The sequence below is a fragment of the Lutjanus erythropterus genome, chromosome 1 (assembly GCF_056507025.1).
Source record: "Lutjanus erythropterus isolate fLutEry1 chromosome 1, fLutEry1.hap2, whole genome shotgun sequence".
Classification (NCBI taxonomy): domain Eukaryota; kingdom Metazoa; phylum Chordata; class Actinopteri; order Lutjaniformes; family Lutjanidae; genus Lutjanus; species Lutjanus erythropterus.
The window spans coordinates 43,814,947-43,842,007 of NC_139317.1; the positions used below are offsets into that span (position 1 = coordinate 43,814,947).

The following is a 27,061-nucleotide window of genomic DNA, read 5'->3' on the forward strand; positions in this document are numbered from 1 at the left end:
TCTAAAGAAACGTAAAAATAAGTTTATAAACGGGAGGCGTGCCTGCTGTTAGTGACAGCTGCGGGGGCGGAGCTTACAAACAGGAAGCGCTCAGGCACCGCGTGGCTAGTCTGTCAGATGTAAACAAAGCCGAACTCCTGAGGATTAAGACTAAAATACAACAGAACACGACCACATTATGGCGAGGTAAATGAGCCCTTTCGTTCTGTGGAATCGATATATGGTTGTCACTCGCTGTCACCATGGGCGCATCCATTATTCAGCAAAAAATTAACTATGTTAGCCTGCGGATGCTTCTGCCGGGGCGCCCATTTCTCGCATGGGTTGCCATGTAGCTAAATTATCCCCCACTGCAACCACTAAAACCTTTTTCATAATCAAACTTTCTGCATTGCTAAAAATCCAAGTTTTAAATCCAGATGCTGGGTTGATGACATATGAACAGTTGTTTTCTATACTACCAGCTTGATACTGATTCTGAAGACTGCTTATTGTTTGAAATTTTGATTGATTAAGCAAAATTGAACTTTGACCGGTCACGTAATCCCAACGACAGACAAACAACAAGATTCTCTCAGCGATTACTTCACAAAAACGGGAACATGAAGTTTTTGGACCTTTTTGGGCGCCTGAAATCCGTGGTTATTGGAATGATTCATGTTAAAGCCTTACCAGGTAAACTAGTACTGCACTGCAATGTTAATATGTGGTGGAAGAAGTATTGGGCTGTAGTTAACTAGTACAGTCAGTTTAATTATAACAGGTCTTTCACAGCAGACATTTTGACATGAAATAGTAGTGCAAACTAATTAAGGCTCCTTTCCATACAGGTTAAACAGAGTCAGTGTGCAACTATTGGGCTACACTGGACAAGGAATGGGAATGGGAATTAATTAGTACCACTACTAACTCCTGTGTTTACCCCACTCTTTTATATCAATATGGCTGCTGTGAAAAAGGTCTAGTTGCAGTAGTTGTTAGTAGTTGAACAACTTTCAAATCACAGCGGCTTTTTCAGTAGTTAACTACTTCAGGTCACGTAGTTTAGGTAGTTAATTACAAACTAGGCCTATATATGACACAATTTCACAGGTCGCTGGTCATGGTTGTTATTTAATGACAGTCACCTACTATTTGATTAAAACCACCTTTGTTTTGTGATCAAGATGTCTGTAATTGGATATTCTGAATTTCCTTAAAGATTTAGCATTTTCTTAATTCCACCTCAATAACTGCTCTCTATCATCTTGTTAAAGATCCTCAGGCTGCCCAAGTGAGGACTGGCCTGTTCCAGTCCCTAAATCAAACACGCCTACATTTTACTCAGTGTTAATTCAGTTATAGTTCGTAGTTGAACTACTTTTTTAAAGTAGTTTTAGTTTTACAAGCAGGTTTTTTGTGCTTAAGATGCAGTTAAACTACTCTTTATTTTGAATTAGGGAGTAGTTTGTTAATCTATAGTTTTAAAGGTCGCAGTAGGGGTATTCAGTTTCTTAACTTATTCAAAGTACCACACTGCAAAACACCCTATTATAACTGTCCTGCATTGAGAATGTTACTTCAGTAAAAGCACAACAAAGTGTGCTTTAAGTATAAAAAAGTAAAAGTAGTAACTGGAGACAAATGGCCCCTGTAAATGTTACATTGTTATAGTGTTGTTATTGGCCTTGCCAGGCAGCTGGATTCGCGAGATCACGTGAGAATCCATCTTGCCAGGGTTCAAGTTATCCGCTTGTGTCTGCACCAAAAGTGGTGCAGCCAATCAGTGTCCTAAGAGGGAATAGGAAAAGGGAAAAGTGCCTGCACTTTTCCAAACAGTTATTAAGGACGACTTCCCAGATGGTTCTGTGCAACAAAACATCTGGTGTGTCAGGTTATCACTAATGTGTGAATAGCATTTTGCTGTTACACTGAAGCTAATTGAAAGTACTACTGTTTGGTAGTTCAATCTAAAACAATACATCATATCTTAATATGCCGATCAAATGTTTTTCTTCTCAAAAACTGTGACTTGTTAGATCTAAATAATTAACCAGTAGCTCTAACTGTCAAATTAACATAGTTGAGTAAAATGTACAGCATTCTCTCTGAACTGTACAAGTGAGGTAAAGTGTGAAGTGGAATGAAATTTAAATACTCATGTAAAGTATAAGTATTTACATTTGTGAGCTATAATTTGTGATATCTCACACTGTTTGTAACAAAGTTTGTTGTCTATCTCAGGCACCCCACTGGGCTGTATGAAAATGTCTCAGATCACAGAAGAAGCCTGCAGGGAGGCAGCGATCTACCGTGATGCAGGGGTCGTAAGTTACTTCACACTGTGTGAATTCCTCACAGCTTTCAAGTCTTCCCAGGCGGGCCAGTAACCACTGCTTGTTAACTCCTCCTTCAGGATGGTGTGATCATTGAGAACATGCATGACATCCCATACTCCCTCTCTGTGGGCCCTGAGGTGACTGCCTGTATGACGGCAGTGTGCACGGCTGTGAGAGGCGTCTGTCCGTCCCTGCCGCTCGGGGTGCAGATACTGTCCGCTGCTAACCAGCAGGCGCTGGCTGTAGCTCTGGCTTCAGGTTCACTTTTTGCATTGATTACATTGTTGTTGTGCTGGAATCATCTGCAGCCACAGAACAGAGCAGAAGTCATGTGTCATCATGGCCAAAGTGTAAACAGATTGTCGCACCAAACACTACAGCATCTGATTTTACTCACTGGTCACCCTGTACTGTTATACAGTGACAGAAAGTAACTAAGTACATTCACTCAAGTATTGTACATAACTTATTTACTTGAGTATTTACATTTCCTGCCACTTCATAATTCTACTCCACCACAGTTCAAAGAGAAATACTGTACTTTTTATACTTTACACTACATTTATTTGATAGCTTTAGTTGTGTTCTAGATTCAAAATATAATCAATAAATAAATGATATTGATATGATATTGATAAAAATAAATCCAACCTTTGCCTTTAAAGTTACACAGGGTGATATCAGCCAAACTGGCTACTTTTTGGTTAACTGCTTGGGACACTAACAAAAAAAATATGTATGGCATTTAAGTGTTTAACTTATTATGATCAATAAGGACTGTTTTTCAGATATTTTTGTGTTGAATTGATGTAATAAAATATAACAGTTCAGGCCTCATAGCTCTTTAATCATCAGCTGTCCCACATTTTTGAGATGAGCAATGTTTAAGTAAAATGCTCCAGATGATCAGCAAATATGGGACCAGTCAAACTGTGAAGTGAAACTGAGTCATTTCTGATAAAACAATCTAATTAACTTTGAGTTCAAAACACATCTGAAAAATCTAACAATATAACATTACTTTAAAATTATATTTAAATAACAATTTCATTAAAAAAAAAATTTAGCAATTACACATTTTGAAACTTTTTCATAAAAGTTCTGGGGTTTTTTTTAGCAAGCAGCATTTTATCTGACAGAGGCCATCAAGACATTAATTATGAATCATTACTTGTAGATTTGCTTCTTATTGCTTTATCAGCCTCATTATTGACCAGTAAGATTTGATATGTCAGGCTGCTCACCATACAGTTTTCTGTAGCAGTCTCAAAATGAGGCATTGCCCCGCCCTCCTTAGCAACCTCAGACCAATCAAATCACTTGCTACACGTCAAGTACTGTTGTGACAACAGTTTGAAATTGTTTGCAGTCATTGGCTGTTAACTTTTAAATAAAATGAGACACTCAGATCTTAAGTGACCCAGTTTACCTGATGACCTAGTTTTGCTGATGTCACCCTAAACATCAATGCATCAATAATTAGAATTCAGTAAATCAATAGGAATATAATCGTATATTGAATATCGTGATATTGCAGTAAAAAAAAGTCTACATACCGTACTTGACTGGGACAATTCTTACCATGATATTACATGGTTAATAATTTTATTTAATTATTTTTATTTTATTTTTTAAAATGACAGCATGTGACAGCTGTATTGTTTTTATTTTGCTGTTTGTACATACATTATTCAATCATTCAGTGGTAAAGACATTTCATTTTTTGTATGCTTAGGTCACGACTGACTACTTTTATTTTATCAAATTGAGTTAAAAGTAGGGTTGCAAATTTTGTGTATTTTCCTGAACGGATTGTTGAAAACTCTAAATACTCACTAAAGATTAATAAGATACGTGTTAATTAATACATTTTTAACTGGTTGAATTCTTATCACCAATGAATGGATTAATGATTAATCATCCCTAGTGAAAATTTTCAACAGACAACACACATGAGATTAATTATTCAATAATGGGCTTTTTTTTTCTCAAGTAGTAATTTTTCTTTGTTTTTAATATTGTGATAAATATCATATCATGGACTTTTTATTGTGGTATTATCGTACCATGAGCTTTATTGTTACATCCCAACAACACAGTATACATCACTGTAGTTCTTTGTAATTGAAGGTGTGTTTATCAGTGAAAGAAGCTGCTGTGTGTTTGGTCTTCAGTGAGAAAACTCCACAAAGCAGAACAAAGGTCAGCTACTTGTGTGTCAGACTGAGGCGACACAGTAGCTACTGGTGAGTCATCCATACATTATGATATTACTGTACGTTCACAGGTCTGGACTTCATCAGGGCTGAGGGGTTTGTCTTCTCTCACGTGGCTGACGAGGGCCTCCTGAACGCCTGCGCCGGGGACTTACTGAGATATCGCAGGCAGATTGGAGCTGAGCATGTGCAGATCTTCACCGACATCAAGAAGAAACACAGGTGAGATCAACATCTGTACACTCTGTACGGTGAGTAGAACCTGTTGCGCCACTAATATGCAAGAAAGACCTAAAGGCATTTTTGACATTTCATATCTTTGAACACAACTGTGGTAAATGAAGATTCACACAAATAGTTTTGAGGGAACTGGACAATAGGGCTGCAACTAATAATTATTTTCATTACTGATTAATCTGCCAAGATTGTTTATTCTTTATAATGTCAAAAATTGTTTGTCCAACCAACAGTCTAAAACCTAAATATTGTTCATTTATTGTCGTACATGACAAAGAAAAGCAGCAAAACCTCACATTTGAGAAGCTGGAACCAGCAAACATTTAACATTTTTGCTTGAAAAATGACTGAAACGATTAATCTATTATCAAAATGCCTGGTCACTTATTTTCTTTTGATCAGCTAATCGATTAATCGATTGGTAGTGTCAGCTCTACTAGACAAAAATATCAATTAGGGAGATTTAAGGTCTTTCTTTTTGTCAGTAGCCTCAAAGTTAATTTGTTTGACCTTAGCTGCCAGTTGGGTCTTACTGGATTTGAGCAAATTTAAGTGTGTGATTTAAAAAAAAAATCACATCAGGACCTGTATTTATCAAACTGCTGAAAGTGAAATTTTGGATTTAAGCAAAAGATTAAAGAAACATCTTTCATTACTCTCACTCACAAACTGTCCATTAAAGGCAAACATATGAAAAAACAATCTGCAACACCTCATAAGAAGCGTTTTGGAATGACTGGACTATATACATGTTATCTGAAGAAATATGACTGAAATAATTCAGAGTTAGGTAGTTTTAGCCACCTATTTGTAGCTGAGTCTTTCTTTTAAAATATTAAATAACACACTTTTGAAGTTGAACTGCTCTTTTTGATTTTTGTTCTCTTGGTTACAAATGATGACAATGAACTTAGCATTTATTTTGTCACTTTCCATTCATTTTCATAGTCTGTACTTACTGTACAGTTTCTGCTAAATGCAGCTGAATTTATCCCTGCTACAGTTTGGTTTTCTTCTTGTTTTCATGTCAGTCAGTTTCTTATAATTTTACCTCTTTATATTTATATATTAAATATATATAAATACAAAGCTTTGCATGTTAAGTATTAATGTAAATGTAAAGGATTTCACACAAATGGAGTTGACTTAATTAAAGTTGAAATTAATTCATATAGGCTTGTGGAGGATAAGTTTGTATTTTGAAATAGAATACTTTGTGGGTTTGGGAGCTTGGTGGACTGTCAGGGTTTCAGGGATCGATGCCCTGCTGTTCTTCTTGATCCCAGTTTTAAGTCAGTCTGTTTTCATTTTAAGTAACTTAACCCTGGTTTCAGCCTGCTGTTAGGAGTTTTATCCTCACGTAGTTTTACTTGTGTGTTTGTATGCTATATGTGTGTTTTTCCAGCTCCCATGCTGTGACAGCAGATGTGAGCATTGAAGAGACGGCGCGTGCGGCCGAATTCTTCCTCTCTGATGGAGTCATCGTCACAGGAGTGGCCACTGGACTGCAGGCTGACCCGCAGGAGCTCAGAGGTACAAATGACACAAACGCTCCACACTTTGACACTTAAGTTTGGATGGCAATGAAGGGCTACAACTCACAGCTATTTTCAAGATTGATTTGATTGATTCACCGCTGATCTTTTTAATTAATCATTTCATCTGTAGAATGTTAAAAACTCAAAACTATACAGTTAACCATGAAGTAAAACTGAGTAACTCCCCAAAACTGAGAAGTACCACATTCTTACAATGTCATACATTTTAAGTCACTACCCTGTCTGTCCACTAGAGGACACCCTCACCTATGTTGATACCTTGTGACAGTTCCTGACAGCAGCGTTCTGTATCCTCTATTGGTCAGGACAGCGTACACTCAGACCAGTCACCCAATATGGCAGCCGGCTGCACCGAGGCTCACTTCAGGAATGTTTGATATGCTCACTCACTCGCTCTGTCTCTGTCTGTCTCTCTCTCACACACACCATATACAGTAAAGTGTTAATGGACATTAAGTAATCTACACTGGCTGGGAATGTTTCAGTGAGTTTTTGTTGAATTGTTGACCCACATTTTTAAAATCATGGTTACAAGGTGCTTCACAAAATAAAATACCTTAACAATATAGGTGCAAAGTTAGTGAATCATAGTGAAATAAAATCACAAATTTTATCATACACAGAACATACAATAGAAATCAAGAGGCAGTTAAACATGGTCAGATAAAATAAAATATAAGAAAAACAGCATGAAAGTATTTGAAAAGAGGTAGATGAAAAATATTGTACAAATGTCAGTCTGTGCGGTGTGTTTGTAAAAGCTTGTTGGGGCTAAATGGGTCAAAGCATGATCCCCATTAGTTCTAAACCTGGACTGTGAAACTTTTAACAGCATTTGATTCTCTGATCCGGTTGGTCTCAAAGCTGAGTAAAGAGTGTAAAGCAGAGCCAGACCATGCAGGGATTTAAAAGTAATCAATAGGATCTTAAATTAAATTCTGTACCAAATGGGGAGCCAGTGTAGTCCAGCTTGGACCAGAGTGTGTTCTCTACATCTAGTGTTTGTGAGGAGTATTATTTAGTGGAATAGAATAATATCTTACAATAGTCCAGGCAGGAGGAAATAACTACATTTTTGTGGAGCATTAGTTTAACCTTTTTATAGTACCAACTGTTCTTTTCCTTCATGACAAAACGTCTGCAGCGAAGAAGGTCTACCAACAATGAAAAAGATGTCATGCATGTTGTATGATGTGTAATGTGAAAGGTGTGGTAACTGCAGTTCCCCTCAGTCCTACATAACCTCGTTTTACAGTCTGCAACTTTTCTGGTTCTTGTTTCCACCTGCACTGTTCAGTGAAAAAGCTCTGATAAAGCCATTGTATGCTAGAGACAAAGGTACAAAGACAAAGGTAGTGACTACTTGATGAACATGGTGGAGTATTGAACAGTTTAAAACATTCACCATATCAGCTTACATAGGTGAAAATATGTCCGAGTTGTGTTTTACGGTCCCTGTGTGCAAAAATAGTGCAGCGATAAGTGAGCTGCTTCAGTAACAAAACAAAGAAATACCCAAGAACTTTGTGTGAAATGTCCCTTAAAGCCAGAAGCTGTGACGATATGTTCCAATTCCATATTTGTCCTGGAGTGTGGCCCAACGTTTGTATCAGTTTCAGCAGGCAGCTGTTGTCAGCAAACAGGCTCTGATAAACCAACTGTACACCCAACACTGAACAACAGACAGACAAAGTTAGCTGGTGAACATCGTGGAGGCGTTTGGTGGTTTTAGTGCCAGATATTCTTTCTCAGAAGCTGCTGGAGATTAAAGGAGAGCTAAAAGGAGACAGACAGACAGAAACATGACAAAAAAATAACACTAATATTACTCTATATATGCTGTCAGTGTGTCAATATGTGTACAACTCAGGGACCTGACATTTTGAGGGGCTGTTGCTGTAAACTAAAAAAAAAAAACCCGAAACCTAACCACCAGAACCTAACCAGCTACAACTTCAGGCTGTACACTGTAAAATAAATAAATAAAACTTTTGAAGTTGTGAAAACTACAAAAGACCTATAATTTTTAGTTGAGATAGTTTACTTTTCTTCTTGAGACAAACTTGAATCTTTGAGTTGCAAAAACCACAAAAAGTGTATTTCAAAAACTGGTCACAGTGAGCTGTGTGCCTGAAAAACATGCTGCCTATATTTTCACCAGCTAGCTAGCCAACTGAGATTGGTTCATGTGACAGGAAAATATATGGCAATATTACATAACGTGATGCAAACACGACAAACTGTGTATTTGTCAGAAGCACAAGGACCAGTTTGTAGAATTTAGTGGCATCAAGTGGTGAGCTTGACACCTTGTCTCACCTTCCCCTTCCAAGTGTAGGAGAACCTACCCAAAACACCCACAAAAGTTGAAAGGCTGTATCTGGAGCCAACGTTTGGTTTGTCTGTTATGGGCTACAGTAGAATCATGGCAGTGTAACATCTGTAATAGAAGTTGTGTCTAGAAGGGAAAGATCCTCAAAAGGACTTGGTAGAATGATCATTTTAACCCAAAACGTGATCCTTTCCTAACTATAACCAGATGTTTTCTACACAAAACCTAACCACAGTGTTGCCACATTACAAAATGTTATTGATTTGACTTTAAAGAAACAATGCATACAACTCTAGGGTTCTCTTTTAGACAAGACTCTAAGAGGACCCTTGCCCTCTATAGATGTAAATAGCTCATCTAAGGTAACAAAAACACAACAATTTTACCCTAATCAAAACATACTTCTGAATATACTTATAATTTCTGCCATATTCTGCCTATAGATCCTCGTAAATCTTACACACAGGACCTTTAAGTAAAATATTACTTGTAATGGAGTTATACATCGCGGTGGTGTACTTCCGTCAGTGGATTAATGAGTGGCCAGGCAGGCTGTGATGAGAGGCACGCAGGTCTGTATCTGCTGTGGGTCAGTGGGTTTGAAATCCGGACCGTGTCTCTCCCTCAGCAGCACCAGGGTTTCTATTTTAAGCACGGTCTCCAACACGACATACAAGACTGTAAACACTGAGAGCTAAACAGGCACGCTGCCACAGGTTCATGTACTGTACACATGAGACCAAACACACATACACACACACATCCCCCGACCTGTTTCTCTTTCCCTCACACACGTGTACCCTGTCTCCCATTAACACACACATGCAGCCACCGGTCAGACAGAATGATACTGGAGCTCACATGCCAGTGTAGAGGTTGGTCTCTGTCCAAAGTTTGATCTGTAACCTATATTACAGCCTCTCTTAGTTCACCCCCCTCACCCATATGGAAAAGATACTAAATGTTGATATATATTTATCTGAAACTTGTAAGATATATGTGCAATATGAAACTTATATAATTTGTGAAGTTATAATACTATATTTGACAATAAATCCACTTAAAATAGCTATAGTAGGTGTGTTGTATCAAACTATATGAGTTGGGCAACCATTAGTGAAACTGAAATCTTGTGTTGTTTAAAAACCTTACAAGACATGTAGGACGTCACATATATGAGACAAAACACAAAAAACACTGATATATTATTATATATTTATATATAAAAAGAATGTGTCATAACTGAGGCATGTTTAAATATTAAACTAGAAGAGGTCATTTATTGCCAATGTTTTGATTAGCAACTGCAATTTAATTACAGTAATCAGTAATAATTACATTTATTATATGTGATTTAATTATATGTAACTAGTTACTCTCCAGCACTGCTAGTATCCTATTAAATTGTTTTGTCATAATTAGCAAATTAATTCTTGAGTTATGGCCAAAAAGATGTTTTGTGAGGTCACAATGACTGTTTGACATTTGATCACCAAAATCGAATCAGTTCATCTTTGAGTCTGTGTGGACGTTTGTGCCAAGTTCAAAGAACTTTACTCAAGGTGTTCTGGAGATGTCATGTTCACAAGAATGAGATGACCCAAAAACATGACGCCTGTGGTCACGGCTGTCGCCAGCGTGGAGCCATAAAAAAAGGTTTTCTCAAAAATTGTGAATCACAAAGGTCCTTCAGCATAGAGTCATGAATGTGCACAAAAATAAATTTAGGCTGATCGGTCCATATGTGAGATTGGCTGTGGACAAGTTCAGTTTCCATTGATCACACGCGCACAAGAGATTACGATTCCCCCCCAGGTGACACCTGGCAGCAGAGGTGGGTGACTTAAGACTTACAAAAACTGATAAAAGCCTTGACTTGACTTTGACTTACTAATCATGACTTGAGACTTGAGATAGAACGTGAATATTTTAATTAGTTATTTGCATTTTTCAAGGCAGACCAGTAGAGACCAGCGTACGAGGCATCTCGATCATATAGAAGCACTTTAGACAGATATATTAAAAGGCATCAATGTGTTAACAATTTTTTGTGTCAGACTTATTATTTTCACTTTAGAGCCCTCATAGCGCTAAATTATAATGTCAGATCCCACTTTCCATTGTTGTTAATTTTGGAGGCTCTATTGCCTCAAAATGTCAGTAAGATTTATAAGGTGGAAACAGACTGCAACGGTTTTCTTTAATGTTGAAAATAAAACTTTTTTTTATGACCACACTGTCTTTGACCTTATTTAAGAATTTAGTACAACTCCAGACTTGCTTGTGACTCACATGGATGATTAAAACCCACAAACACAGAGCTGAAATACCCATCCCAACCTCACTTAAAAAAAAACTACAAACATTATATAGAAGACATGCGGTAAACCTTTTTTTCTGTGCATTTTACTTATAAATATGATTCATGCTGAATTATTATGATTATGTAGTATGAGAAAATTGTGAAAGTGGCCACTTTCATGAGTAAATCAAAGTACAATTGTTCTTCCATACTTTTCCATACAACAGAACGTTACAACTGATACTGTGGGTGACATTTGTTAACATTAGCATCCATGAACAAACATTTCAAACATTTGTTTACAACTGCTTCTCTGCGGTTTCTTTACTTTTGCAGACGTCTCCCAGTCTGTGAGGATCCCAGTGCTTATAGGCTCCGGAGTGACCTACGACAACGTTGAACGCTACATGGAGGCTAACGGGATGATCATCGGCTCTCACTTCAAGGAGGGCGGCCACTGGGCCAATGTGGTTGACCCGGAGCGAGTGAGGAGGTTCATGGGAAAGAGACGTGACCTTTTAAAGTGAGAGGATTTCTCTCATCGCTAAATCTGTGGTACAGTTACTGTATTCTTGCCACATTAAAAGACAAAGAGCAACCAGATTAAGAAAACAAGATTTATTTGCAATTTTTTTGTACATTTTATAAATACACTCAAATATAAAAACATGATATTCAACTGCATTTACACTCGTGGTTCCAGAATAAACAATCTGAGTAACATGAAAGAGTGAGGACCTGCTGAAAAATAAAAATGATGGACTCAATACAAAACATCAACAGTGCTTTTCTCTTTTTTTGTCCTTAAGACTCAATTAGAAACAAAAGGAACATTTCTCTTCAGAAAATCAAAAGTGTCATTGTGTTAATGCACAACATGAATACTGTACAGCTCAGTGTGGTATGAAATCAACTGTTAATGTACTCAACACAAGAACATCTAAAGCAAAGGCACGTAATATAATACAAACTGAATACAACCAAGGAATAACCAATCCAAGTGTGCCACAATCAAACAAAATAGCATCATAATTTAGATCGAAGTATTGTACAGATTAGAATTTCTCATATCTAGATCAGTATCACACACTTTAACAGTAACAAAAGCTTTAAACTTTCACACACATAATGAACTAACTGCCAGATTTACTCCTGCTAATATGTAATCAACCTAAACAAGTCACACCAATCAACTGTTCTCACTTTAAAATGTACAAAGGCTTTAAAGGGATGGCTTGGACTTTTTGAGGTGGGGTTGTAAGAAGTACTTATCCATAGTCAGTGTACTACCTACAGTAGATGGCGATTGACGCCCCCAGTTTGGAGAAGCAGCAGGAGCACTGGTGTAGGAAGCTAAGCCATGTACTGGTGTGGACAGGGTCAGCAGCAAAACATACAAAAATCCGGTATCACTTTAAGCGCATGTTATATTCAGACTATTTTCAAAGCTTTACCTTGTTGTCAGACAGCTTTTTCTGATGGTAAACTGCCGTTACATGAGCCAATTATTGCTCTCTCCAAAGCAACCAAACTCCATTGGTCAAAACAGTGATTTTTACCTTGCAGACCACAGGAGTTGCTGGTCTACCACCTGCCTTGCTTGCTTAGTTTTTTGTGTTATTGTCTGACTTCTGTGAATCCAAACTAACCCTTTTTAAACAGCAAAGTCACACAAGAACACAAATTAACTAACCAATAAAGGCAGCGGTAGACAAGCAACTCCTGTGTTCTGTGAGGTAAAATGACTGTTTTTGCCAATGGAGTCTGGCTGCATTTGAGAAAGCAATATTTGGCTTATTTAATAGCAATTTTCTGCCAGAAAAAGCTGTCTGACAGCAAAATAAAGGGGTAAAGATATTCCAAAGGGTCTAAAGGTGTCTCAAATATGTTCTGCTGCTGACCCTGTTAACAGCAGTACATTGCTTAGCTTCCAACACTGATACTCGTACTGCTTCTCCAAACTGGGGGTGTGTCAACCACCATCTACAGTAGGATTCAAATGACTATGCATATATAACTCATACAACTCCTCTTCAAAAAGTCCAAACTATCTCTCTAACTTGATAGTAACTGAGTTACTAATGCTTTCCAAGCTGAGGGACAGACAGCGTCATTCATGATGTCAGGAGATCAAGGTTCGTTGTTCTCAGTGGTTTCAGACGTGAGGATTACAGTGCAAGTTGCCTATTTTAACATCAAAATAAAAACTTGTGTTGCTGTGGTTCATTTGTTTGATCATTTAACTGCACAGAAAGTGGTGAATCTCATGATGTGCCATGGTGGATATGCAGAGTTAACTGTGTGAAGTGTAAAAACCTGAGTAATGTGGAGTAAAGGCACTGTGCTGCACACTGGACTGTGATGGAGGCAACTTGAGACGCACCCTCTCTCGAGCAGATACATCCCTGCTGTTCAGTAGTTGTACAGGCGCTGGCAGGGCCTCTTGTAGTGGCCGAAGCGTCTCTCTGCCGGGGAGAACCGCGTCTTGGCCAGGTTCTGCCTGTTGAGGGCGCTGCGGCTCAGCTTCTTGCGCTCGGCCTGGGTCCTGGCCCTCTGGACGTCCAGCAGCTGGACGTTGCAGGGTAGAGGAATCCCCCAGGCAGCCAGACGCCAGGATATGTGCCGCCTCACTGCCACGGGCCTGAACACACACAGAGGAAGTGTTACAGAGATACATTATATTAAGTATATATAAAAGAGAAATAACACTGTACGCCAGCTCTGTGTGAATGGTTCTTCTGTTCTTATGAAAACCAATTTAAGATTTAGGTTCCAAATGTGAGGATACTTTTGACAGTATCATGATCGGGTATTAAAGTGGCGTCCTCGATAGGCTCAGTCATTCTCGAGCATGGATGTTTTTTTTTCTCCAAGACTGTTCCACCACAGTCCACCTTTCTGTGCTGTGATTGGCCACTACTACTGTGCTCAGATTGACTGTGTAGACTGGCACTTTGGAGGGGAATTGCATGGTGATTGCGTTGAACACAAACAGGACTTTCACCCAGGAGACAGGTCTTTTTGTCACTGTAAATGTCACTAAATGATTGCAAACAGGGCATTACTACATGGGCTCAGGAACACTTTGTAAAGCTTTTGTCGGTCAGTACACACTGTGTTTGCAAATGATTCCACAACTTGTACAAGTTGGCCATTGTCACAACAAGTCAAGTGGCCCAAAATTGTTTCTCAGCTAAGCACGAAAGTTCATTCTTGATCTTGAAAACCTTGAACTTGCTTGAGGACTTCTCAGAATTTTAATGAATAGTTCAGGGGAAAGTGCTTTCCTTCTTTTTGCCAAGAGTTAGATGAGAAGATTGACTCAACTCTGGTGTCTGCCTGTCTATTAAATATCAAGATACTAATTAGTTTGCATCACTCCAGACCTTCAAATCTGCCCACTCCACTGAGTTTATTAATTCTCTGGAAATTAAGTGTAATGAGTTGACATGTCAGTCTGATATCAGGCTAACTAATTAGTATCCCTGGTAAAATCTGTTTTTGTGTCATTTCATGTCAAAATGGCTTTTCAGTAATTGACTTAATTGGCTGCTGCAATAATAATAATAATAATAATTAATAATTCATTATACTTATATTGCGCTTTTCAAAATACTCAAAGACGCTTCACAAAAGACAAGAGAAAGAAAGAAACAACATACAGAAAAAAAAAAAAACAAGGGATGAGGAGAAGAAACTGTCAATGGTTGAAAGCGGTGTTGAACAGATGAGTCTTGAGCAGTTTTTTGAATATGGGGAGAGAGGGCGAATCTCGGATGGCTAAGGGGGCTCTGTATATCTTACTGTAGCTTCTATTACAGTCTGAAATATTTCCAAGTTCCATTTTAAAATCTTTGATAACATAACAGGTTGCATTTGTGACTTTCCATCTTGGAAGAAAAGTCTTACAAGTAAGAAGGTACATATTGGATTCATTGGAACAAGCCGTTTGTCATTTGTAAGAGTCACAGAGTACAGTCAATGTCCATCTTCACTTATCTTACAATGAGTGATGTGATCTGGTCAGCGGACATTAAATATTAGACAAATCTCTGTGAGCTGGAGGTTGAGATGGAAACTAACCTGGGGGTCTCCTCTTCATCTTCATCAGAGCCTAGCTCCTCCTCCTCCTCCTCCTCTTCCTCCTCCTCTGCTCCACTCATCCTGCGTCTCATCTGGTAGACGGACATGCTGGGGTGTTCAATCAGCAGGTTCTCCAGGGGGTCCACCTCAGGGGCTGACAGCGGCCCGTTCTCTGTACGAGGAACATTGTGGTCCAAACACATCAGCTTTCATCCCAGTATAAGCTGCACCCTCACTGAGCCAAGAACATTTTCAATTATATTGATTAGGGTTGTGAATTTTGTGCATTTTCCTGAAACAATGGTTAACATGTAAACATCAATAATTGATTAGTCATTGATAATACAAAGATACAAAACACATGTCTTTTTCTCAGTTTAAGTTTTATTTAAACTCAGTTTAAAACTCTCAGTTTAAGTTTTATTTAAACTGAGAAATAGAGGCACATTAGTTACGTAAAACATTAATTTATGCAATAATAAAATAATAAAGCTCTCACTCAAACAGCTGCTTGCCTGAAAATCTGTGAGCTTGTACACCAAAAATATATTATTGGTGAACAAGTTTTTAATCGGTTAAATTCTTAACAGAGATTAATGATTAATCATCAACTTGATGTGAATAACATACTGCTATAGCTCTTGCAGGGTCTGTCTCTCACCTGGGAGTTTAACAATCACCCACTCTCCCTCCTCAAACTCCATCAGCTCCTCGTAAGTGTCATCCGCCGCCTCCAAATCCTCGCCAGCGCTACCAAGCAGGTGAGAGAGAATCTTTCCGATCATCTTCACGCCTCTGTTGCAATCTGTAAATAAATGAACAAGAACAGCAGGTGAAGTGAAAGAATACAAAACATCTTCAAAGGAACATATCCAAATGCATTTAATACCAAGTGTTGGACAGAAGTACATGAAAAACAGAGTGTGAGCACTACATGATGATGCAGTGCACAGACACTGAGCAGTGGAGCAGGTGGAGTAGTTGCACCCTGGTGGAGCAAACGTGCTTTTGCAGCCCGGCTTTCTGATCAGACAACTTTGCTATTTTTAAACATTTAAGCAAGTTTGGATCAAAAACAGTTACCATTAATAATATAGAGTTTGTACAGACATACAGTTTCTTTAAGGATTATATTGACGCCGAATTGACAAGAAGGCTGCCAACATTTGATGCCCTTTATTTTGTGTTTCTAGAGTTGTGTGTTTTTACAGACAGATTAAGAATTGTTAATCGGTTAGATTCCTCCAAGGGAGTTTGGTGTAATATTTTCCCCAGAGAGCATAATATAATATAATATAATATACCATCCTTAACATTAGTATGTTTTAACATTTTTGTCACCTAAACAGAAAAAAGATTCCTGCATCACCTCCACTTGGCTGTCACTAACTAACCTTGCACTTTTAGTTAGAACTGCACACCCATGCTCCCATGAACATTTACTCATATACCTCTGTAATCTGATTACTTACATTTACATACTTCTTTGTGTAACTGTAATGTAATACAGTTACCTTTTTTATGTATCCTGCTCTAGTAGTCCTGTTACATGTAATCCATTACTCCCCAGACCTGTTTAACACAGCTCTGAGGTGCTGGAAAAGCTTGACAATGCACCTCGAAAAGTACTTGAAATTTGAAATGAACCCTGGGAAGTTTTGTATCAGCTGAGGACATGACATGAATCCACATTTTAAAAATGAAAGTGAGCACTAAGTTAGTCTAAATAAATTCCTCCTGATCCTCCTCCTTGATTGAGTCTTTTGCAAATGAACGAATGGCTCCCCCTCGTGGCTGTCCCACTCAAAGATCCCCCAACGCCTGCGCTGCATCAACAACTGCTTCCATTACGCCAACACAGAAACCTGAGCAGCCTGAGGTGTTACGTCTCTGTGACGTAGGAAACAGCTGAGGGAACAGGATGGCACAAGAGACTGAAATTACACTGATTTCAGCAATATTATATAATCTGTCACACTGGGTTAGATTTCCTCCATGAAGAAGGGGGAGTGAGTTTTATATGTGACTGCAGCTGACTAATGTTTGTCCCTGATCATCACTCCTTTAATCCTTATTCTAACATCATGAAGAACTTTGTTTGTCAGTCCTCCGTACAGATTCCAATGTCACTCTTGAATCAATATGTTTCAGTCTGTTAATATGACACATTACCACTGTAATTCACTGTATTAATATGACTAAAACTGAGAAATCTTAGTCAAAATGTGTGAAAGCAGTCAAAGAAGTGATCATAAGAAAGTGGCCTGATGCTATTTATCAAACAGTATGTGAAGGGCTAATGTAGGTACAACAGTATCACATTCCTGTCAGCTGATCACAAAAACATTTTTTTTCTCCTTTGATTTTGAAAGCATTATCAGCTATATTCTAAAATATATTAAGGCTATAATAATCTATGATATAATACACATGTATTACATATGTTAATACAGTTAAGCTATTTAAGACAAACAGAGATCCATAAATAGACCTGTGTTTTTCCGCCTGTGTCTGGATGCCTTCCTGACTGCTTGTCAGGGTCTGCCAGCAGACTCTCCCTGTAAAGACAGACATACTGCAGGGCTGTAGGACACTGTCCCCTCACCTAGATTCATGCAATAAACCCTGTTAGTGACATAACCTCAGCAGGCCTATTGCACTGTGTGATATTCACAGAGCAAAACAGCTGACTGATCATAGCGTCGTTTCTTGTAATCAGCTGATTGCACTGTCAGCGGAAAACGTAGTCCTGTTGTTATATTACATTATGATATAGACGATATTCAGTCCAAATAACAAAGCAAGTAAAGGCTGCAGAGACACCACACAGCCAAGAGGATTGTTGTCAGAGAACAAAAGACAGATGAAATCCAAGACTCATGAAGGGCTAGTGTTTCTTTATAATAGAGATTTATCCTCCATTTTGACTCACCTGCCGGAATAAAAGTCTGTTTTTCTTCGGGTGTGGTCGGTGCACAGAAAAAGGCTCCAGCTGTGTTGCTGTTCTTCAGAGATTGTTTTGATCTCAAAGTTGTTTATCGGCGAGAGTCCTCACACTGTGTCCTCAAACGTCATCAAACCCCGCCCAAGCGAGGCGGGGCGAGCGTGCGTCAGTTGCTGCGTCACATGTCAACAAACCCACTTTCTCGGGCATGTCTAGAACATGTTCATTATAAATACAGCTATGGTCTAGACGGGAACTCCAGATCCGCAAAAGATCTCGCGAGAGTAAATATTTTAAAGCAAACCATAATAATTGCCAAACTCTAACCCGGAGTTTTGTGACATTAAGCATACTCAAATCTTATCCACGGCCTAGTCAAGTTATTAAACACAATTATTTTGTACAACGTGCACAACGACGAAACAATGAGTCATATCTCGCGAGAGTTTAACAACGCTAGGATTTCCTCCTTAATACGACCAACTTTTCCGCTGCACACAGTGAAACGCTAATGTGGACGTAAATGTCACATTTAGGTTTTTATGTTTACTCACATTTGTATGGACAAGGCCAAGCTATCAAAGTCGAACCGTGACCGAGTTTTTATGTGGTCTGGTGGTTATGAAGTGTCTGTTCATTACTGTAAAAATGGACAACAACCATTCCAACATATTCACTGGAAGAAGGACAGAGGAACACTGGGAAAACGTGCGTGTTTCTCTGAAAACTGCGCAATTAAAAGGTAATTTATGGTTAAACACAATAATAGACGAGTGGACTTGGACAGAGTGACGATAAACTGGCCTAGACCTTTTTCACGGCAGCCATATTTATATGACAGAGCAAGATAAACACAGGTGTGACAAATGATACTAACTGACGTCCCGTTTCATTAGTGTAGCAGCTCCCTTCTAGAGAGACAACAAGCACAACAGCAGCATCCGGACTCCGTTTGACCTGGATGGAACCAAACTTTAATTAGTATCATTGGTGACATCTGTATTTACACTACTATTTCATGTCAAAATGGCGGCCGTACAAAAATCTATTCAATCTATAGTTTTTAAAGAGTTTTAATTTTTTTTCTCGGAGACGCTACTTCATTTCCAGATGGTTCACTTCCTACTATAAAAACACCAGCAGTTGGTTTACATGGTGCACATGAGCAAACCATATTGCTGTGGAGGGACACTAAACCCCACATAAAGTCAGTTTTTATTTTCGTATTTCCCAAAATAAAAATTAGATTACACAAATAGCCGTCACTTCCCCCAGCTGACCATTTCAAATATGTTGACCGCGCTACTCACAATGACTAAAGTAAGTAATAAAGTACGCCATTAGTATTGATACATATTGGCATTGTACATGTAACATTGGTACGATTTGTAGCATGAGAGCAAATTAACATAAATTGACATTTTCCCATTTGTTTTGTTGAAAGGCATCATCTTGTCTCGATAGTCGGCTATATACTCTCTGTTGTTGCAAAGCAGGAAGTAGACCATCATAAAGTTCAAAGATCACATCCGTTTTGAGCAATGACTGTATATAAAGAGAAAAGCCGACTGAGAAGAGCGAAACTTACCACTTTTAGGAGAAGGACACATTTAGGAGAAGACAGAAGGTAACTCTAACAATTACATAATTAGTTAATGAATTGTGGAAGGAAGGCTGGTGATGGCTGTCTCTTATCACACGTCTCATCTTAAATAGAAACCAAGAAATTAACTCTTGAAAGTATGTTTTTTTAGGTAGTGAAACAGAAACAAAACTTGTGTTAAATTTTTACCGAAACCATGTTCATTAACCCTACTGCCTTCATTGTCCATAAGTTATCTTGTCTGAAAAAAAAACATTATAGACACACCGTCATTATGCATACTTTATATTAAGTTAGTTTACATGGACCTCTGCAGTTTGTACTCGACTGCTAATTCCTCTATGCAAACTGTCACGAACTCTGTTCAGAAACCGGTTAATTTAAGAAAATTGTGGGTCTTGCCTAGCATTAATAACCCGTACAATTTAATCTGAGATATTTTCTGAATTGACAGCTAGCATATTACCATTCGGCGTACACGCAGAGCAGAAGCAATACAATAATTGAATAAAAATAAAGATTTTTTTCAAACATATTTGATTTTGGTGAAAATTGTCTAAATTATTTTGTTACTTATTTCTGTGGTATTTTATGTTACTTAGGTTGAACTTGAAAGAAAAAGTGAAGTGAAATTTCCGTATAAGAGGATGTACCTTCTGGTTTCTCTTTCCCCGGTTCGTCCGCAGTTCACTTCTGACACTTAAAGGAAGTTGGTCACCCAGGTGTAACACGAGCCTGGTGTTTGTATGTGGCTATCATCACTATCACTTTCGATTTTTCCCTGATGACTTCGAGCAGTAGAGTCTGCACTGTAGGTCTGTCATTTTTTGCTGTTAAGTTTCTTCTAAAAGTATGCATGTCTAACCGACAGAAGAGGGTCTATCTGACATTTATCTGACAGCAGATTAGCTCTGGAAAGCAGATGTCAGCATTATCTTCCAGTGTGTACAGGGTTCAACATTCATGCGTTTTTCCACTTGCTTGAAATCTGCTTGCCCAAAGTCAGTTTTCAGCTCTTGCTCCTGTACAAAATGTTTTATTTATTGGCAGGTATCAAATAACAACATAGATTAAAGTTAACTGTCATGTTTAAAATAAGGCTGGAATTTCTACAAAATGTCTGAAAATAGTGAAAAATGACCATGCCAGTCTGTAAAAGCCCAAGGTGGTGTCCTTAAATGTGTCATTTGTCAGTCCATAATTCAGTTTTATATGATGATAGACGAGTTTGAAATCAGACCAGAAATTTCTTCCATTTTTGCATGAAAAAATTAAAATAGTTCAACATTTTAATTCTATTTTACCACCTGCCCAGTTGGGAGAGTGACTTGCCAGATCTAGTAGCCCGACCAGGCATTTTACTTGCCCTGGGATTGTCAAACCCTGATGTAGACTGCTGTGTTAACAGTAATATGCAGAATATTTGTATTGTTCAGTGTCTGTTGTCAGGACCCCAAAAGCTCCAGGGTCACTGCATGTCATTGCATTTTGGTAATTTGTTTAATTGCAAATGTGTTATTTGGAATTTGCACAATTAAAGTACAACATCAGGTAAGTTGGTTGTTTGTTTTTTTTACATTACCACCTAGTTTTGTGGCCCTGACTTGTAGAGGAGACTTTTGACAAAATTTAGATTATAGTTTAGGTTATGTTGTGTTTAACCACATTTTTTCAAACTAACTGACTAGCAGTTTTCTGCAGGTGCATCTGTATGAAATTAAGTTAAAGCGGCTTTTGTGTAAAGCACCCTTTTGAAGAAAAAATAATACATTAATGTAGTGCAAAATCTGATATTTGAGTAATATAAAGGTTCACTAACTTGTCAGTGCTTTCACTGATCTTTTTTAAACATTGAACATTGAAAATGTGTCCAATGGTGTGACATTAAAAAAAAATTGCAAAAGTCCTAAATAATGTACAAATAACACGAGACAAAATTATCTTCATTGTTTTACATCTATTTCAATATACTGTTATTGATTTCATATGAATAACATTATTGTTTTCCCCATGACTTTTTCAATAAATTCAAGTCAAATTTTGTCATCCTTTCAAAGTTGTTGAAAATGTTTTGAGTTAATCATGAGTGATGATTTTATCTCCCATAATGCAATACTCAACTTTTTTTAAAAGATACTTTGACATTAAAAAAAGGAGATCATTGTGTGTCACACAATTGGACAAACTAATAATGTTGATGTGAATATTCATCTTAGAAATGAATTCTGTGCTGCAGCTGTAGGGCAAAATGTTCTGGTCTTTCTTATTTTTAGGGTAAAATGCTACAGTAAAGTTAACTGTCCTCTCTTTTCTGTCACGCCAGTGTCTCGACGCAGAGATGGCTCCACGAATAGATGATGTCATGCGTCTGTGCTCTGAAATATCAGCTCACGATCAGATCAAGGTAGCGGTGAAAAACTCCACTAAAGGAGCGCTGGTGGCAGGAGGAACAGCCTTTGTAGGCGGGCTGATGGGTGGACCTGCAGGGATCGCTGTCGGTAAGAATAAATCCTCTGATTCTGACCTAGACTTTCTAAAGCAGACATTACAGCTGTCTGATCAGTCCACACTGACAGACACCTTTGTAGTGTCCCATATCTTGAAGGACAATACAAAACTTTGAGTAGACTATCACTGACAGATGAGACCTTGGACTGATCCAGAGGACATTTTTAAATATTGCATAACTGCTGCTTCTCCTCCTACTTCTTCACTGTTTGGGTATTGATCAGTAGAAAACTAATCAACAGTTGCTTTTCTCTGTTTTATATCATTTTAAAGGGACATTTCTCCCAGCCTGCAGTGCCATTTGTCTATCTAGATAGTTTTGGTGTGAGTTGCAGAATTGTGGCTGTAGAGGCGTCTGCCTTCTCTCCAATAAAATGTGACAAAGTGGCACAAAATTCAAAACAAGTGTCTCTTTTCAAAAATCATGACCTCATGACTCAAGGTAATCCACAGACCTTGTTATATTGTATTGTATATTGTTTTATGTTTCATACATAAATTGTGTTTTTAATTTCTAATTATTAATAATACCAGTACAAGTTTACTTTTTCAGTGGCCTCAAGTCATGTGACAGTAAATTGTCAAATTGTAAAATATCCACAAGTGTCTGATGAGCACATTTGATGGATAATTGTGATATCAGGTGATATACCAATATCAGAATGTTTTTTAACTCCCTGACATTTTATCAGCTCCAAAAATCCAGTATCTGTCAGATAACCTATTTAAAGACAGATCACACATGTTGTTGTTTTTTTTGTTTTTTTTTAATCTGCTTTTCAGGAAACATGTAAACACAAGATCATTAATTTCAGAGGAAGATGTTTTATATTCCATATTCCATATTATATTTTATATTCCATGTTAGTTGGTTTGTGTCTTTTTTTTTATAACAAAATAAATATATCAGATATCACCAGACTTGTCCATTAAAGGATTTTTCTGTAGGGTTTAGTGGCATCTCACAGTGAGCTTGCAGATTGCGACTAACTCGCCTCACCCTTCCCCTCCAAACTTGTAGGAAAACATACAGTGGCTGCAAAACTTGTACAAAATGTGAAAAGCTGTATCTAGAGCCAGTGTGTAGTTTTCTGAGCTACTGTAGAAACATGGCAGCTTCTGTGGAAGTGGACCTGCTCCCTCTGTAGATCTAAACGTCTCATTCTAAGATATCGACAACATGACTCTGGTTTTCAGGTGATCATACACTAATGAAAATGTATAAAATTGCATTTCATTTCTGCCATTTTCTGCCAATAGCTCCATCTGAATCTACCACACTGGATTTGGATTTCTCATGAGTTGTGTGCTCAGTTGTCTTTGATGCAGCTTCATACCGTGTGTCCTCTGTCCTCTCTGTCCCAGGTGGAGCAGTGGGGGGTATCCTGGGCAGCTGGCTGACCAGCGGGCAGTTCAGGCCGCTGCCTCAGATCCTGATGGAGCTGCCACCCAACCAGAAGCAGAAGCTCTATCAGGACATCATGGCCATCTTAGGCAGCCTGAACTGGACGGACGCCGCCCAGCTCATCGCCCTCGTGATGGGCAACGCCACCCTCCAGCAGCAGGTCACTGCCGCGCTGCTCAGCTACGTCACAAAGGAGCTCAGAGCAGAGGTCCGTTATCATGACTGAGTTATGGTCACACATGGACTTTACACACAAGCACATCATGTTTTTGTATTTCACAAGAAAAAAATCATTGTACAGTCATCATATAAATCTGTGTGTGTTCCTCAGTGATGACAGGATCGAGGCTTTGGTTTGAATAATGTTTTGTATGACAAACTGACATCAGTTTTCTTAACGTGTGCCTGGGGAGTCATTTATTCTGGATTAGTATCATGCTCTGTATCAGGGTGTTTTAATATACCTCTGCTTATCAGTTTTACACAAAATAAAAACTGGAAGATACTGTGCTTCTGACTGATAATTTGCGTACTAATTTTCAAGATTAAATCGAAAAGCAATTCATCAAATAATAAATCTAGCATTTTTTTGAGAAAAAAACAAACAAAATTCTCTTATTTCAGCTTCTTAAATGTGAATATTTTCTGGTTTCTTTGCTCCTCTCTGACAGTTAACTTTAGTAAACAGAGGTCAAAATCTTTCAGCATCTTGTGACATTTTTTAGACCAACAAACTAAATGACTGAATTGACAATGAAATGGAAAAACTGAATCAATAAATTCAGTCATCATCTACTCACCCTCAGGCCGATTGAAGGTTGAGTTTAGTTTTTTAGTCCACAAAACACTGCTGGAATTTCACAGGAAAACAGTGTTGCAGAATCTCTCTAACAATGGAAGTGAATGGTGACCAGTTTTCAAACATAAATAAAAAACCCCAAAACCAATAAAATGCCTCTATACTGCTCATCTGGTGTAATCGGAGTCTCCTAAATCTCCAATATGCCAAGTTGACTTAAAAGACGTCACTTACACCATGTTTTTAGCCTGAACCTTCACCACAGATCCTCATCTTGGAGCCATGTTCATGTGTGTGTGAACACCGTCTGACCTGGGTGTGTGGTGTGTGTGATGTTGTGCGCACACAAGTTAACAGCATATCTGGGCTTTTGGAGACTTGGATTACACCAGGCGAACAGTATGGAGGCATTTTATGTCTTTTTTTTCTTTTCTACTAGAAAGAAAGTCGTTCCTACATGAAACTGCTCACAAGGAGTGTGTATTATTTTGACTAACTGGGTCATGTTTTTTGGAAAGAGTCTTGAGAGTCAAAAACCCAAAGATTTTGGATTTTAAGGGACAGTTCACCCCAAAATCAAAAATACAAATACAAGTTCAGAATGCAGAGTTTTGTAGAAACAGGGTGTAGTTACTTTCATCTCTGCAGTAGAATTTACTGGAACTACTTTCTTTTAAATGAAAAGAACATTAGAAACTGCTCACAACATGGTCTGTGGATTATCCTGAATAATGGGGTCATGCTTTTTGAAAAGTGACACTTGAATTTTTCAAGTGTATTTTTTGACACTTTGAGCACTACAAGCCACTTAGTCCCATTATACTGGAGAGAAATAATCTCCAAAACTCTGTAACTCACACCAAAACTATCTAGAAGGATAAGTAGCACTACGGGCCAGGGGGAAAACAGGCATTTTTGATTTTGATTTGCCCCTTTAATGATTTACTTGACGCTCAAGCTCTGAATAAAGTTGGAATGTAGCGAGGGTGATGAATTGTGTTGCAAGTTTCAAGTGTCCTTAAAGAAACCGGCACCAGCTCGAGTGTATTAACTGGACTAAAGTGTCAGCTGTGGTGCTGAAATGTTTGTACTGTGACCAGCAGAGGAGCTTCATTTAGTCATGACAACGATGAAAAACAGGTGATGCGCAGCAGATAAGTTAACAGATTGTTGCAGCTATATTTGGCTCAATTCTTCAAAAGCAAAAAAAAAAAAAAACACACTGAGAGCTTCAGCCACCAGAGGGCGTCACTCAAACAGGACTGTCTTCTTTTGAGTCCCTGCAGTCAGCTGTACACACACTTTTAGTACAATGTGGGATTTTGAGAGTTGAGTTACACTGAACACATGGAGTAATTATACTGTATGATTAATGACTTCCATTCAAAAGCAAGCAGAATTTTTTTTTATTTGTAAAAACCACCTCTGGATGTGGGCATTGAGATGACATTACATTTAAATAGCAACAACATATCCAGCCTTTTTACTTTTTTTTCAAATGCAGCATAATCCTGTGTAGACCAAACGAGTCTTAGAAGGCACAAAAGACAACAGCATTGTTAGAACGGCAGCTGATAGTGAGCACTGAGAGTACTGGACACAATACCAAAGACACACACTGGGTCTTTGAGAGACAGTTCAACCAAAAATAAAATGTCAGTCATTATCTACTCACCCTTCAGTCCACAAAACACTGCTGGAGTTTCACAGGAAAACAGTGTTGCACAATCTGCCTCCATACTGCTTGTCTGGTGTAATCCAAGTCTCCTAAAGCCCTGACATGCCAAGTTCACTTATGTGGACTAAAAAACTAAACCTGTCCTTCAATCAGCACAAGGTTGAGTAGATAATGATTGAAATTTTCATTTTTGGATGAACTATCCCTTTAATGTCATGGTTTAGGCCCAAATATCTGCAGTATAGTTCAGCATAATCTTGTCCCTGTACTCCGCCTGAACAACAGTTTCATGTAGAATCCAGCGAGTCCAACACAAATGTGACTCTCAGTTGCTTCAAGTGTGAACTGCACATTTCAACAGTTAATTTGAGCTTTAAGAAAAGATGAACAATTTAAGTGTCATTTAAATTAAGTGTGTGGTAGAAACAGTGAGGCTGGTGATTGGTCAAGATTTGAGTTTTAGATTTGCCTTCTGTGGCTTTTATTTTGGAGACCCTGATATAAAGCTGTGGGCCAGCTGAGTTCTGTAACAACAGAGGGAAGTACAGTGCATCAAACCCTGAAGTGAAAATACTGGACAAAAATAACATTTGACTTAATTAGTCTTTATAAGATGATTTGTCAATTTTGTGCCCAGGCCTATTTTCTAAAGGAAGGAAGAGATTCTGTAGGTCCTTGACTCTCAAACTGTGGTACGTGTACCACTGATGGTACACAAGCTGTCTTCAGTGGTACAAGGAGAATTATCAGAAATTGATTTTAAAAATTAAATGAACTAAATTAGAAACATAAAACTTTCAAAATTCTATAAAATTTCAAATGAAAATACATAAAAGGGGAGATTCCTTAAATAAGTTTAAACTTTCTTGTATCTTTGTTAGAGAATATTTAAAATTTGAAATTAAATGGACAGTGAAACATGCACAAGTGCTAGTTAAATTTCCACAGCGCCCACTAGCACCAAATGGCACAAAACAGTAAGGTGATACTTGGAGAGCTCAATATCTTATGAGGCGCAGTACTTTAAAAAGTTTGAGAAACACTGCTGTAAGTCATCTTTAATGTGTAGCAGAGTGC

At 38.2% G+C, this 27,061-nt stretch overlaps 3 protein-coding genes across 3 annotated transcripts; 2 read left to right on the forward strand and 1 right to left on the reverse strand.

The window, feature by feature from the left end:
- The first annotated feature begins 178 nt into the window (after positions 1-178).
- On the forward strand, positions 179-12,078 carry LOC146333316 (uncharacterized protein F13E9.13, mitochondrial). The gene is made up of 6 exons (XM_084722071.1): positions 179-675; positions 2,224-2,306; positions 2,396-2,576; positions 4,606-4,756; positions 6,177-6,304; positions 11,301-12,078. The coding sequence occupies exons 1-6, from the start codon at positions 603-605 to the stop codon at positions 11,489-11,491; spliced, it is 807 nt and encodes a 268-aa protein (XP_084578197.1). The 5' UTR covers positions 179-602; the 3' UTR covers positions 11,492-12,078.
- LOC146333317 (tumor protein p53-inducible nuclear protein 2) lies at positions 11,568-18,140 on the reverse strand. Its single transcript, XM_084722072.1, has 4 exons — positions 17,980-18,140; positions 15,709-15,852; positions 15,048-15,219; positions 11,568-13,605 (listed from the first exon to the last, which is right to left on the reverse strand). The coding sequence occupies exons 2-4, from the start codon at positions 15,830-15,832 to the stop codon at positions 13,377-13,379; spliced, it is 525 nt and encodes a 174-aa protein (XP_084578198.1). The 5' UTR covers positions 15,833-15,852; positions 17,980-18,140; the 3' UTR covers positions 11,568-13,376.
- A 1,324-nt stretch (positions 18,141-19,464) lies between these two features.
- On the forward strand, positions 19,465-24,017 carry LOC146333318 (protein C19orf12 homolog). Its single transcript, XM_084722073.1, has 3 exons — positions 19,465-19,618; positions 21,918-22,092; positions 23,468-24,017. Exons 2-3 carry the CDS (start codon positions 21,933-21,935, stop codon positions 23,731-23,733), a joined length of 426 nt encoding a protein of 141 aa, XP_084578199.1. The 5' UTR covers positions 19,465-19,618; positions 21,918-21,932; the 3' UTR covers positions 23,734-24,017.
- The last annotated feature ends 3,044 nt before the right edge of the window (positions 24,018-27,061 follow it).

Coding starts and splice junctions, on each gene's coding strand:
- LOC146333316 (XM_084722071.1), top strand. CDS start 603: ATGAAGTTTTTGGACCTTTTTGGGCGCCTGAAATCCGTGGTTATTGGA. Junction 2,577..4,605: donor GGCTGTAGCTCTGGCTTCAG/GTTCACTTTTTG, acceptor GTACGTTCACAG/GTCTGGACTTCATCAGGGCT. Junction 6,305..11,300: donor TGACCCGCAGGAGCTCAGAG/GTACAAATGACA, acceptor TTACTTTTGCAG/ACGTCTCCCAGTCTGTGAGG.
- LOC146333317 (XM_084722072.1), bottom strand. CDS start 15,832: ATGATCGGAAAGATTCTCTCTCACCTGCTTGGTAGCGCTGGCGAGGAT. Junction 15,220..15,708: donor GGTGATTGTTAAACTCCCAG/GTGAGAGACAGA, acceptor TTCCTCGTACAG/AGAACGGGCCGCTGTCAGCC. Junction 13,606..15,047: donor GATGAAGAGGAGACCCCCAG/GTTAGTTTCCAT, acceptor GTGTGTGTTCAG/GCCCGTGGCAGTGAGGCGGC.
- LOC146333318 (XM_084722073.1), top strand. CDS start 21,933: ATGGCTCCACGAATAGATGATGTCATGCGTCTGTGCTCTGAAATATCA. Junction 22,093..23,467: donor ACCTGCAGGGATCGCTGTCG/GTAAGAATAAAT, acceptor TCTCTGTCCCAG/GTGGAGCAGTGGGGGGTATC.